General features: G+C 39.7%; 1 protein-coding gene across 1 annotated transcript in view; it reads right to left on the bottom strand.

Moving 5' to 3' along the window:
• Window positions 1-1,364: 1,364 nt before the first annotated feature.
• LOC139625733 (uncharacterized) overlaps window positions 1,365-13,885 on the bottom strand; it is a 43,723-nt gene continuing 31,202 nt past the window's right edge. Inside the window, exons 20-33 of the mRNA XM_071485912.1 lie at window positions 13,163-13,336; window positions 11,893-12,066; window positions 11,312-11,485; window positions 10,464-10,637; window positions 9,606-9,779; window positions 9,438-9,478; window positions 8,335-8,414; window positions 7,607-7,662; window positions 6,314-6,528; window positions 5,536-5,807; window positions 5,324-5,440; window positions 4,725-4,866; window positions 4,213-4,539; window positions 1,365-3,080 (exon numbers count right to left, since the gene is read on the bottom strand). Of these exons, the coding sequence (XP_071342013.1) occupies window positions 2,764-3,080; window positions 4,213-4,539; window positions 4,725-4,866; window positions 5,324-5,440; window positions 5,536-5,807; window positions 6,314-6,528; window positions 7,607-7,662; window positions 8,335-8,414; window positions 9,438-9,478; window positions 9,606-9,779; window positions 10,464-10,637; window positions 11,312-11,485; window positions 11,893-12,066; window positions 13,163-13,336 (2,437 nt within the window). The 3' untranslated portion in view covers window positions 1,365-2,763. The remainder of the gene's footprint in view (window positions 3,081-4,212; window positions 4,540-4,724; window positions 4,867-5,323; window positions 5,441-5,535; window positions 5,808-6,313; window positions 6,529-7,606; window positions 7,663-8,334; window positions 8,415-9,437; window positions 9,479-9,605; window positions 9,780-10,463; window positions 10,638-11,311; window positions 11,486-11,892; window positions 12,067-13,162; window positions 13,337-13,885) is intronic.

Here is a 13,885-nt window from a genome sequence, read left to right as displayed (position 1 = left end):
AAAACTAATTTTAAACTACATTTAGCGCAGTTTTAAAGTCTTTTCAAATATTACAGTCTCCAATAAGATCAATAAGTAGCAATAAGCAGTAGATTTATCAACATGCATTATCCATTGTCCTGCAGCCTTTAAATGGCTACAGCAATTTAATGAACCAAAGGAGAGGCTTCATACGGTATAAAGCAGCTGTCAATAGCATTGTCTGACTCAATTTATACATAAAGGAAGACTGATGTATTGATGTGGTTTCAACTCAGTTTGCGTTGACTGACTTGACACCTGTTTGTTCCTCCCCTGTGCACTGTGTGCGCTGAGCATGGCACCAAAATACCACACAGACGCCAAAGCTAATTTCAAGGTCAGGATATTGTGGCCACGCCATGAAAGAGGCCCGTCAAGTTAGAAACATTAGAGTCTTGAGACTAGGCTCAGTCTTATTCCTTTTTTTTTGTTTGTTTGTTTCAGTTCTACAAACAAATCTACACAACCATAGATCTACAAACAGTAAGTGTCATTTTATTTTCTTTAATGCTGTGCTGTTTTCACTCGGCCACCGTGTCATTACTGTGCCTTGTCTCGGCCTCCGTGCCTATCAGTCTCTTCCCTTACCTCTATAGCTACCTCTCTCTCACTTTCCGTCCAGTCAGCCTGTTGTGCATTGAAAGAGCCTTTTATCAGTCACCGTGCTGTTATTGTCACATCTTTCACTCACTCCATCTCTCTCTCTAACACTGTCTTTGTCTCCCCCTCTCTCTGTCAATCTCATTTTCTCTCTCTCGCTCTCTCTCTTCTCAGCCTGTTGTCTGTTGTGTGTTGGAGATGCCTTCTGTCAGCAGCTATGCCACAACAAGGCCATTGTGACAACCCTGTCTCTTCTATCTCTGTCTCCGCTCTGTTTCTGTCGCCACCTGAGCTTGGATCAGTTTTAACCTTTTTTCTTTAAGGTATACCTACAAAAAGTCAGTGTCATTTTTATTTTGAGTGTAATTTTGTGTTTTTGCTTGGTCACCACACCATTACTGTGCATTGTCACAGTGACCGTGTCTATCTCTCCCTCTATCTCTCTTTTCTTAGCTATCTTGTTACCTAATTGATGTTTCTCTCTATCTCTTTAGCTGCGTAAATTCAGCTCTCAATCTTACTATCTATTTGTGTTGTGCATTGAAGGTGCCATGTTTTAGCCGCCATGCCAAAAAAGGTCCAAGTTACATCTGTCTGTCTCTCTCTCCCTCTATATTTCTGTCTGTCCCACTTGCCTGCCCACGCGTTCCTTCCTCTGTCCACTCGTCCCTCCGTGCCTCCGTCTTCTATCCCTCTGCCCGTCCTCTGTTCAACATTATCGTCACTCCATTTGATTGGCTTAGATCAACATCTGCAAATGGAGTCTTTTTTTCTTTAATTCTGTGTTGAGTTTTTGCCTGGCTGTCATGCCATGACTTTACCAGCCGCCGTGCCTGTCCGTCTATCCATCCATTATGGTTGCCTGTTTGTCCGTGTGTCCGTTCATCCATCCAACATGGCCGTCCGTCTTTCTGTTTAATGAGCATGAATCAACTTTGGTGTAGAAACCTATTTCAAATACATCTACAAATGGTAAGTGACACCTTTATTTTCTTTACTGCTGTGTTGGGTTTTTGATGCACATGGCCATTTGTCTATCGAACATGTCTGTCCAACACAGCCGTCCATCCATCTGTCTAATCAACTTGAATACATTTTGAAGCAGCAACTTTTATGACAATGGGTGATAATGACAGCTACATTGTACCTGAGTATAATTACAAAGATAATTTTTCTTGACTATGAGATAAAAGTAAATATAAATTATAATGATATGGGAGCATAGATAAGTAAAATCCATCCAAATATTTAAATTTTCATGATGATAATGTGGCAAGTTCATCTGGACTTCTGTTAGGATTCATGGTCTGTCCCATTTCCATGTGTCACGGTCAGATAATGTCTGAAAACCCTTCACCCTCTCACCCTTACAACATAGATTAGGGTGTGTGCCTGTGTTGGCAATTATCCATAATTATCCAAAACCTATGATGGGACATTCACACCCACCTCACACAGAAAGTAGCTCTGATGAGGAGATTTCTGCTAGTCATAGAGGTAGAATGAAGAGGCACAGGATACAATTCAAGCAAATTCAGTAAGCCCAGGACAAAATGATAGAATATATAGATCATGGAGACCAGACAGGGATCCATCTGGTTCTGTGAATCAGCTGACCATGGTTAGCAATATTCCAAGACACATGTACAGCAGTTTATGTTGACATGTTTTGGGGATGTATTTTGATGCTATAGGCCAAGCTATGGCAACCCCAGAACAAGATAATTAATTGGGGTGATGCACATCGTAAAGCTAATTGCATAAGGTCAACGTAACAGTCAGTTAATGCGGCTGAGACCAAGACCAGACTTCACCTAAACCCACAGTAGTTGGATGCTGCTTTTTACATTCATTGTGGAATTTTAATGAAAATATTGATACACACATTTAACCACAAACATAAAATGGTGGACAATAAATAAGGAGCACTTCATAGTAAATATGGAGTGCTTTAAATTTTTTTTGGATCACAGCATGAGGCCTTTTGTCCATATTTGATTTAATACTGATTTCAAATTTGATTTGATTTTAGAATCAAAGTCCACTTACAGACGTAAACAAAAATTATCACTTAAGGATTACAGTATCTGAGACTGTAAAGCAGAGAGTCCTCCTCTGACTCCACATTTTGTGGCTTTTGCTTCATCTTAATGTGATCACTCTGGAAAGGCATTGATCCACCTCACAGAGAGCATCGATCAGAACCGAGCTGGCTTCAGTTCCCTTTCTTCGCACTGTGTCGATCACATCTCGTGCCTTTTCTGCTCTGGTTTTTGTTCTGGCTGACTGCATTTCATCATCAGTTACAACACCACGCTCAAGAAGTTTATCCAGAAGCTGGTTTAGAACAGCTTCAGACACTCTGTTAATAAACTGTGTCCGAGCTAAGAGCAGCCTCTCCTCTGCTGGGAGGCTGTCCTCTGCTGGGAGGCTCCTCAGAACAGATTCCCTTCTTGGACCTGAAAGGAAACCAGGGAAAACACTTGATTAATAATCAGTATGAACCACCATCATTTTAAGAGAGACCAAAGGTGAAAAATGTATATTTTATATTTTCCCGTCTGTCTCTAATTCCCTACGGTGACAGCCTGCTAGCTGTCAAACACACACACAGCCTTCAAACTGGCTGAGACAAAAAGGAGCATTTCTTTAATTTTCTTAAAGACCTTTTGAATGATATAAAACTTTAAATGATAAACATCACACTGTGAGAAATTGGTCTAATAAAATACTGGTCGTCTGTCTTTCTGTTTAATGTGCATGGATCAACTTTGGTGCAGGAACTTATTTCAAATACATCTACAAATAGTAAGTGACACTTTTATTTTCTTTTCTGCTCTGTTGTGTTCTTGCTGTGCATGGCCATTCGTCTATCGAACATGTCTGTCCAACATGGTCGTCCATGCATCTGTCTAATCAACATTAATACATTTTGAAGCAGCAACTTTTTTATCTCAATTAAATACAAAAATGCAGTTTTATTTTCTTTAAGGTTGTGTTGTGTTTTTGCTTGGCTGCCGTGTCATGACTTTGCCTTGTATCAGCCACTATACCTGTTCGTCCATCCATCTATTATGGTCACCTGTTCGTAATAGAATTTTGTATAACTTGCCTTGCATGATGACTCGCTGAGCAGTGACTTGACTTATCTTGCTTGATTTGCAGCAGAAACTCGACTTGCTTGATCTGCACCACAGTAACTTGATGCTTGACATTTGATTGTCACTTGCACACTTCCCACTTATACTATGATAACACCCTGATTGTTGCAGTGATAATTCACCTCCAAGACTTCTGTTGTGGAAGATTTCCGTAGAGGATTTATTTTGTCTCATTTGTTGTAACATTGGCATTTAACTTTGTCACTTGGATAATGAAAACCTGGTACTCTACATGATGTGTGATCAATAGTTTATATTTCACATATTGACATTTCGACACATCTGGCTTTCTGGGCCTAATTCACGGAGGTGGTAGCCCCCTGATAATGGCAGCTACATTGTGCTGCTATCACTGCTGCTTTCTGTTACTGCTTTTTATTTGCTTAAATTAACCTACATAGGAGTAATGCCATGTAACATTTCATTTTACCTGTGTATAATGAGAGCTCACAGAGGGCAGCGATCAGAACCGAGCTGGCTTCAGTTCCTTTTCTTCGCACTATGTCGATCACATCTCGTGCCTTTTCTGCTCTGGTTTTTGTGCTGGCTGACTGCATTTCATCATCATTTACAACGCCACGCTCAAGAAGTTTATCCAGAAGCTGGTTTAGAACAGCTTCAGACACTCTGTTAATAAACTCTGTCCGAACTAGGAGCAGCCTCTCCTCTGCTGGGAGGCTGTTGTCTGCTCGGAGGCTGTCGTCTGTTGGGAGGCTGTCCTCTGCTGGGAGGCTCTGAACAGATTCCCTTCTTTGACCTCAAAGGAAACCAGGAAAAAGACTGAATCTTGCTTAGGTTGTCTTTGGTTGCCAAAGCTCTGAACTGACCATCTGTGGGTGTGTCTCAAAGTGCAAACAATTAATGGAGCAATAATGTAGTGAAAGCATGGCTGAAGATGACATGTAGCCCAAATAAATAATGATGGGAGAGTGAACCCTTTACCTGGCAGAGGAACATTGCGTTTCCAGACTTCTGTCCTCTCTTGGTCATGGACCATCAAAGTCACTTTCTTTGGGTTTGTAGTTAGAAAAACCTCAAATGTTGGAAAGAAATTTGGCCCATACTTAGAGCGGAACTCGGCACGCTGTAAACCAAGGGTCAAAAAGGAGTTGTTGATTGTGAATCTATTTTCAATATTCAACCCAAACTGTATTCATGATCATTTTGTTAAAAGAGCTAGTTTTGCCATCACTACATAGCCAATGTTAACATTAATATGGCCTCTGAGGACTACTACTTAAGAGCAGTCTGGATGCAACAATAACTTGATATTGGACAGTAACTAGATGAGGCTACCTGGTTAGCATGCGAACTTCAGTAGGAGAAAAGTAGTGATAGAAATAAAAACAAAACAAGAGTGCTTTCAACCACAGGAGACAGCTCTTGGTGAGTAACTGAATGAAGTTTGACGCTGAACTACCAACATTTCTTCTAGACTAATAAGTGCACAGCCATTAATGCTTACACTGACTATATAGCAATAGCAAAACTTACAAAATAGCGTTTTAATAACCATTAGAAATGTATGAGACCTTGCTCACCTCGGGCTGTATTTCTAAGTCCTCAGGTTCACAGTGGACAATGTAACTTTGACCAGTGCTCAGTTTACAGTCAGAAGAGATCTTGATGTATTCAGCATCTCCTTGTTGGGCAGCAACCTTCAGCAACAGGACATTTTTGTTGTAGTGAAATTAAAGTCAGTTTTGCTTATTGAGTATTTTTAAAAACAATCATGTATGACACATAGCTTTACCTCTGGCAGAGGAATGTTGCTTGGCAGGAGAAACACATCAAGAACTTGAAGCCCTCTATCTGGAGGTCGGAGGAACAGCAGAACTTCACCACCAATTGGTTTTATGTTGTTCCATAACCTCCCTAAAATCTCTAAAGCCCAGACGAGGCCGAAGGCTGAGAGATGAGGGACTTTGACAATCACATGAGTGTCTGTGATCTCCAGTGGTTCGAGGATGGTCATTCCATCATCAGTGATGTGGACGACAGACAGCAGGCCTTTGGAGACTAGAGCTGTGATGACAGAGGCATAGAACATCTGTTTTAGTGATGACAGCTTAATTACAATTACATTACATTACATCACCGTGATCTATTTCTCCACATCAGTCCAGTTGCCGGTGGTAATGCAGTTATACGTAGGTGTTGGGGGCAATGGTAGTCGGAGAAGTTTAATTTAAATAAATGCATTATCAAAAAAGATAAAAGTGCAGGAAACAAAGCTGTTAGCTGATGTTATTTCAGAGATTAAAACTCACTTTCAGTACGTACGATACTGTTGAAAAACAAGTTCCTTCACTTTTTCAGTGACTTAATGAACTATCAGTCCTTTGATGTCTCTACAGTAGACTACTGTGACAATGTGCCTCCAGGCAATTTTATTTTCTCCTCACAGTTTCATAATGGTGCTTTTTCTGTGATACTGCATGGTTGATACTTAATTAATATGTGGAAATAAAATAAAACAAAACATCTGATCGTTTGATCATTGCCTAAACAAAGCACAGTTATTTGCTCACCATCCTTTGTTTCACAGTGTGGGAGGTGGAGCTCACACACAGCATCCTCAGGACACTGGATATCGAACAGTAGCCCTGCTGGCATCTTGCCAGCTGATTGGAGGAGGTTCTCATCCCATTGGACAGTCCTGTAGAGCAGCTCAGCCTCCTGATCCATAACAAACACCAGTCCAGTTAAAGTACACTGGAACCCACCTGGGCCAGGACACCTGAACCTGCGGGACACAGAAGACTGAATGACCACAAGGAACAGTTAAAACAGTGCTCATCCCAAATCAGACTCTACTTAATGAACCCTGAGAGACCAGAGAAAAAAAGGAAATTAACTGTAGAAAATCAATTCTACAGTTCAAACTGTAGCACGCATACCAAAACACACCACACAATTAGTACATGTTACATCTGTACAGTTGCTGCATTGGCTGTTTAAGTGAATACATATGAACTTTAAAGAATAAAGTGAGGTAGAAATGCTGTCTGTTCTCAGCCTTAAGGTGGATCTAGTCAAGCTTATTAGGCCTAAATATTGGTTAAGATATTTCCGTGCTTCCTCACATGACGTGTAAGGAAACCTTACTCTGACACTGTGATGTCTGACATCAGTCCTTACAGAAAAGATCATGACAAGTCTGTTGAGTCAAAGCTGCAGATGGAGGTAATCCACAAAGCATGATCAAGATGTCTCTCAGGGTCCAGCGACACATCAAATCATAAGCCTAGATGAATTGTCCAAAACTCTTTGCTGTACCTGTGGAAGCTCCTTTCATTCTGGAGATGCAGAATAGTAGAAGAGTGGGAGACGGCAGAAAGGATTTTTAGCAAAAAGGAGAACTCCAAGAATATCAATTAGTTTTGTGTAATACTAATGGGCAACAGTAATATGTGATTCACAGTGTGTTGAACCTTTTCACAAAGGGGAAGAACAGAGACATGTCCACTGTGTCCAAACTGTGGAACCCTGGACCATATTCTGAGATACTGCTCCAAAGCACTGGCAGAGGGGAGGTACCACTGGCAACATAATCATGTTCTAAAATTCATTTCTATAACTAAAGTAGGCCCACCCCTCCAAGCTCTGGTTCATCTTGAATAGAGCAAAGAAACAAACTGCACCCTCTAAGAAATGAAAACAATATCACTATATGACCTTTGAGTTGTAAGAGTAACTCGTTGGGCACTGAAACAGAGGGAAAAGAGCCATCCATGAGACCACTAAAATTACAGAGATGTCAGGTCAGGAGACGATGTAGCTCAAAGGAGGAAAGCTGTGAGGTGATCTTATTATATGATTACCTGTATGAGACTCGTGTAGATTCAGTTTGCAGTTCAGGTGTGACGCTTGATGGAGACTGTGGTTCAGAAAGGAACATCAGTTTTACTGGTGATAACCAACTTGGGTTCAATGAAGGAAACTTATATTCTCACACAGACCACACTGAACTGAAACACTGTGTGTAGATTAGAGAGAAAATGAGTCTGAGAGGACACATGTACAAGGTGCCATTGTAATTATTTACAATTTATAGGGATTTGAAGCAACCAATTCTGTAGTCTGTGGAGAAATACATTTCTCTTTCTCCATCTAAATCCTCTGAAGCCAATAAAGACTTAATATAAGCCTCCACCTGTGTCCATAGTCACAGCACAGACTTTCTATTTAAATTGCATGTTTTTATGTATTATACCCATATGTTTGTATGGACCCAAAACTGGGAGTAAAACATTGTGTTGAAGAAATTACAAATAAGAATTAGACAGGGATGCACACCGAATTGCTTTGGGTTATGTAGTTTTAGTATGATAGACTAATTTACAAAACGTATGTGTTGTGCTGTAGTGAAACCAAATTCTAAACTATGAATCAGTTTCTATGCCGAAGGCCTGTTTGTCACTTCTTTGTCCGTTCCACTGTTCAAACAGATGAGGAAGTTCCCAGCTACAGGAGATATTTGTTGACTTCTTTGAATATTTGGTTTACCTCCTTTGTCTGTAATATCAAGACACAATGGTTCTTCTCTCACCTTCATCAGCTTTGTGCCATCCTCAGACGTGTCTGTCTTAGTCTCTGCTGTCTTTGGGTCCAGTTTGGCATCAGAATCACCTTTTGGGAGAAGAGACACAGTAGACGTCAGAAATCAGTGTTTACCGTTCCTCTCATTAGATCTGTGTCAGAGAATTCGAGTGCAGTCCAGCATCAGCAGCTCAAAGTCTCCTGTCATCACTTTCCTCTCAGATGATCCTGGTTTTCAATTGGCTGTTTATCAACCTGAGCAGACTTGTCAATGTACTCTATAATATGGATATGCAAGCTGTTTGTAGCTGCTTTTATTCAGTGATTCACTCACACTCCCCTGGCTGGCCTCGATGCATACTGGCAATGCACGGTTCGCCCGTAGGATCTACCAGAGTGAGCTCTGCCACTCCTGCATTCCTCAAAACCTCAAAACTGAAACCCTGTGGACAGTCACTTCTATGCCAACAGATAACACAGAGATTAGCACCAGAACCAGACCTAAGGCTTCAGTGTATAGCTCCAGACAAAATCCAGCATTTTGTCCAAATTTGACTGCTCAGTTAATTTCAGAGCTGACAGTTGTGGTTATTATTACTATGATTGGCTTGGCAACGTGTCAGCCAATCATAGGAGAAGTTCCGAGCCTCTCTTCTGATTGGCTGATTGGCTGATTGACCTGTTGTTGCTGGAGCACTGGAGAGAAGCCTAAGAGAGCAGATGTGAAACTGCACTTATGGTTTTTGGTAGACTGAACACACAAGTCCATGTCAGGAGTGAAACTCAAGACCAATAATAATAGTCCTATTCCAGGACTAAGTTTTAACAAGCACAGTAGTTTTTAATCCCGTTATTTTACAGTTAAATATGATCACAGTTCAATCATCAGTGGTGTTGTCTTTTCTGAGGTACTGCAGTGCAAATCCTGGTGGCCATTTGGTACATAGTGCTGTCAAATTAAACATCAATATCTTCATAAATTCTATTCATCAAATTCAAGATTAAGATTTTAAGGACTCATGTATCCTCAGAGCAGCCTGTTAATTAACATTTTGGTGATGAAATTAGCCCATACTCATTTTAAAGTAAGATAGATAGTGTTTCAATACTCACAGGTTTTGTCCCTGGAAGTTTTAATCACACTGTTGTTGACCCTGTAGGGACAAACGCAACCACAGTTACAATTTGAGTGGAAAATATCCAGGTTTTGTCTGAGTTAGCTTTATTAAACCCAACAGTGATAATCCCAGATCAATGAACTAACTACAACCCTCTACTGACCTCAGAGTCTCCAGTCTACAGTCTGGTCTCTCCAGAAAACCACACAGCTCCTCCATTCCTGAAACCTTCAGCGTATTGCCACTTAGGTCCAGTTCTCTCAGATGGGAGGGGTTGGCCTTCAGAGCTGATGCCAGAGAAGAACAGCTGAGCTCTGACAAACTGCAGGACCACAATCTGAGTAGAGAATAAAACATGCAATTTAAGAAGACAGAGTTTGTGGTCATAGAGGTGTGATGTATTCCCATGAAAAATAACTTTATTTGGACATGTAGTAAGTATGATGTACTATAGTTACAGGGTTAAATGTGGTCACCAGGAAAGATTCCTTCATATTTGGGGTGGCGTTAAACAGGTCAGCTTGTTAATATTTGTATTGCTCATCACTCTTCTCTGTGATGCATCAAGCATCATGAAATGTATTAGTGTGTTAATGTAGGGGGCCTATCATTTTCTCTTGCCAGCAGATGGTGCTAGGATTCAATACTAATATGAAGGTGAAATTTGAAGTGAATCTGGTCAAACGACCAGGAGAACATCAAAAGTGTAGAAATTGTCATTTACTGTTGCCAGTAGGTGGCACTGTGATTAAAACTGAATATTGGCATGATGTCTTAAGGCCACACCTCTTATCAAACATCATAAGTTTGGAACAGATTTGACAATGTACAGTTGAGTTACAAGCCACTTGTTTCCTGACAAAACATGAAAATTTGAGAAGAGCCATCAGACCACTTGGTGCTCAGGCCTTAAAAAGAAAACGTGGACAAAAGATGATATTTACATCTTTATGAATGTAAACAAGGTTCAATGGTAAATTAAACATATAAGATCTGTAATAGTAACAGTCGGTGAACTGACCCCAGATTCTCCAGTCTACAATGTGGACTCTCCAGAAAACTACACAGCTTCTTCACTCCTGAATCCTGCAGCTTGTTTTCACTCAGCTGCAGGTCTCTCAGATGGGAGGGGTTAGACCTCAGAGCTGAGACCAGAAAAGCACAGCTGATCTCTGACAACCTGCAGTCCATCAATCTAAATAAAAAATAAATCACATAGATAAAAAATTATTTGTTATCCAATCAGATATGTTATAATCAATGAGTAATCAATAATCAAATTTAATAGTCTTGAGAAGTTTTGTTGCTACATACTACTGGCCTAACTAGTTGATGTCTTTTGGCTCAAGCAACATCAAATCTGTCACTTCAAATGTTTAAGCATATTATTTCCTTTTGCTGCTGGACACTGAAAATTATTTGTAAATGTGAAAGCATATACTCATACAGATCTTTTTTTGTTTTCAGTGAGACAGCATTTTCATTAAAACACGAAGCTCGGATGCTGTTTTCTCACTCTAGTGCTTTTCTGAGCAGAGTGAGTCTGGTGTCAGCTTGTGTCCACTTAGACACACAAAGAAGATAACACGGTGTCTGTTCTGAGGCACTAGTATCTATGAAAAGACATTATTACTGAAAACACATTGAAATGAACAGAACCAAAGAAATATTTTTACTTAAGGCAGCAAATTATCAGTTTAAAACAAATATGCAGTCTTTAGCGACTGTAGGTTTTGTTCATGAAATATATGAAAAAGGATATGTGAAGAAAAGATGTTTACTTTATGAATGTAAGTTATGCAAATTTATTTGAGTCCAGTGGTAAATTAAACATATAAGATCTACAGTATTAACAATCAGTGAACTTACCCCAGATTCTCCAATCTACAATCCGGACTCTCCAAAAAGCCACACAGCTCTTTCACTCCTGAATCCTGCAGCTTGTTGTAGCTCAGGTCCAGTTCTCTCAGATAGGAAGGGTTGGACTTCAGAGCTGAGGCCAGAGAAGAACAGCTGATCTCTGACAAACTGCAGGACCACAATCTGAATAAAGAATAAAAGATGCAACTTCAGAGGACAAAGTTCCTGCTTGAAAACATTCAGTGTTTCATCATCTATTTAGAGCTGAAGAAGGTTTAGAGAGCTTAACTTTAGAAAATGGAGACTCCAAACATTGTGTGGATTGGTGACTTAATTTAGACAACCATAGAATTAAAGCTGAGGTGAACATCGAGTATTTGAGGTTCAGAGTGAATTATGTTGTGTAGGTTTTTTCTTGTCATATAGATGTCTTAAATCTGTAGCTCAACATTGCTCTGCCACAGCCAATGGACTAAACCACTGAGGAAGAAAACAGGCTTCAGCATTAAAAATCTTAGTGTGGATCACTGTATCAGCCCAATTTTCATATCATATTAGTCTCAGCATAGAGGTTTAAGATGGCGTCTGACCCCAGAGTCTCCAGTCTACAGTCTGGACTCTGCAGAAAACCACACAGCTCCTTCACTCCTGAATCCTGCAGCATGTTTCTACTCAGCTCCAGCGCTCTCAGATGGGAGGGGTTGGACTTCAGAGCTGACACCAGAGAAGCACAGCTGATCTCTGACAACCTGCAGCCATTCAATCTGAATAAAGATTAAAACATGTCAGTATTTTTATTCATGTCCTTTTTATTCTATTTGCGCAGGAGAGCAACAGCCACAAAATAACATCCACAAATGTGTATGGTCAATGTGAATGGGGACACAGTTTAAAACTGTTGATAACAACTGACATAATTTTGCCATATTTGCATTCTTCCTAGTGTCGGTCAGTTTCAGCTTTTATCTGTTTGCTTTTATCCTTCTCTCTGTGCTCACAGTATTTCAATACAGCCAAACTTTCAATAAAGCTGTTCTCATTTATGTTTTTCTGTTTCTGTTGTGAGACAATGGAGAAAATATTAAATAATGACTGAAACATGGCCCATTAAGACGACATAACTTCCAAGCCATTTCCAAGCTGCTGTTCTGCATTGCTAAAATTCAGATTTTATAAAGTAAAGTCATCTGACAAAATCACCAAACACATCAGTTAAAGACAGAGACTGCTGTGATGTTTGCTACATTGTGGATTGATAACTCGGAGAGAAAGTTAGAAGTGACAGAAAAGCTCAGCAAAGAAACACTGAAAACACAAAGATGCTTCACATGATACTTCACAGACTGGTGAAACCTTGTATTAGTTTAAGATAAACTTCAGAAGTAATTTTGACACAGAACAAGTCTATGGAATTTGTTCTCCTCTCCTAACATTACAGGTTATAAGGGGACTACTTCACAGTCATTACTGACACCAATAATTCTTTTAAGATGCATATTAACACATTAATATTGTATTGTTATGTCATAGTATATTCTGTTCTATGTTAGGTTATATTTTGTTGTTTGTTTTTTTAATCCTATTATTGGTATTATAGTTTATTGGTATATTATCAGCTTGTCAGCTGTCTCTAAAGCATTCTGAATCACACTAACCTGTACAAAAGCTGCTATAAAAATAAGGTCTGACTCATTGATTGCAAGTCAAAAAAAGAAGTGCATACAATTTGCATACAATTGGTAACCCATTTGGAGAGATAAAACATTTCTCAAAAAAAATCTTCGGATTTTTACCTTAAAACTACATTCAAGGATTTCAATTAAATACAAAAACTATATAAGCCTGAGTCAGTGAACTCACCTCAGAATCTCCAGTCTACAGTAGGGACTCTCCAGTCCAGCACACAGCTCCTTCACTCCTGAATCCAGCAAGTTGTTTCCATTCAGTTTCAGCTCTCTCAGATGGGAGGGGTTGGATTTCAGAGCAGAGGCCACAACTTTACAGTGAGTCTCTGTGAGTCCACAACCAGGAAGTCTGTCAAGGCACATGTATTACAAAATAGCATTATGCAAGACCAAACTTTATGTTTACTTGAAGCATTTGATGGCAAAATAGTTTGACATATCCTCATCCAATTAATATTTGCTATTCACATCACTGGTTCAGATAATCTCATCTTACTATCTCTGACATGAAACATTAATTCTTATCACGCTGTCTCATACCTGCAGATTTTTTATCTTTATTTTACCTTAAGTTTGCAGATGAAGAGAGAAAATGTGGTTACAGTAAGCCAACCATAATGTCCACAGCCTGTCAACCTTGGCCTTAAGATGGTCTGGGTTTAGCCCTAGACCTTGTCAACTCCTAGAAACATCCCATTTTGGCACTCTTTTGACTCTCTTTTGACATCTGTGCCTTTCCTGCAGCTGTTCTTGTCTACACCAACAAAAAAGAACCCCATGAGTTTCTTTCTTTGACTATTAAAAAAAAAAGACTATGTAACAAAAACTTTGTTTTTTAAATTAAGATGTCTAATTTATAAGCAATTTAAAGCATAATTGCTCCTTTCAACACACTCAG

Source organism: Trachinotus anak, unplaced genomic scaffold (genome assembly GCF_046630095.1).
Source record: "Trachinotus anak isolate AG129_WGS33_773 ecotype Australia unplaced genomic scaffold, CSIRO_AGI_Tana_v1 ptg000009l, whole genome shotgun sequence".
Taxonomy (NCBI): Eukaryota; Metazoa; Chordata; class Actinopteri; order Carangiformes; family Carangidae; genus Trachinotus; species Trachinotus anak.
The sequence above is the reverse complement of the archived record's forward strand: the minus strand, read 5'-3'. Positions and strand labels throughout refer to the sequence as shown.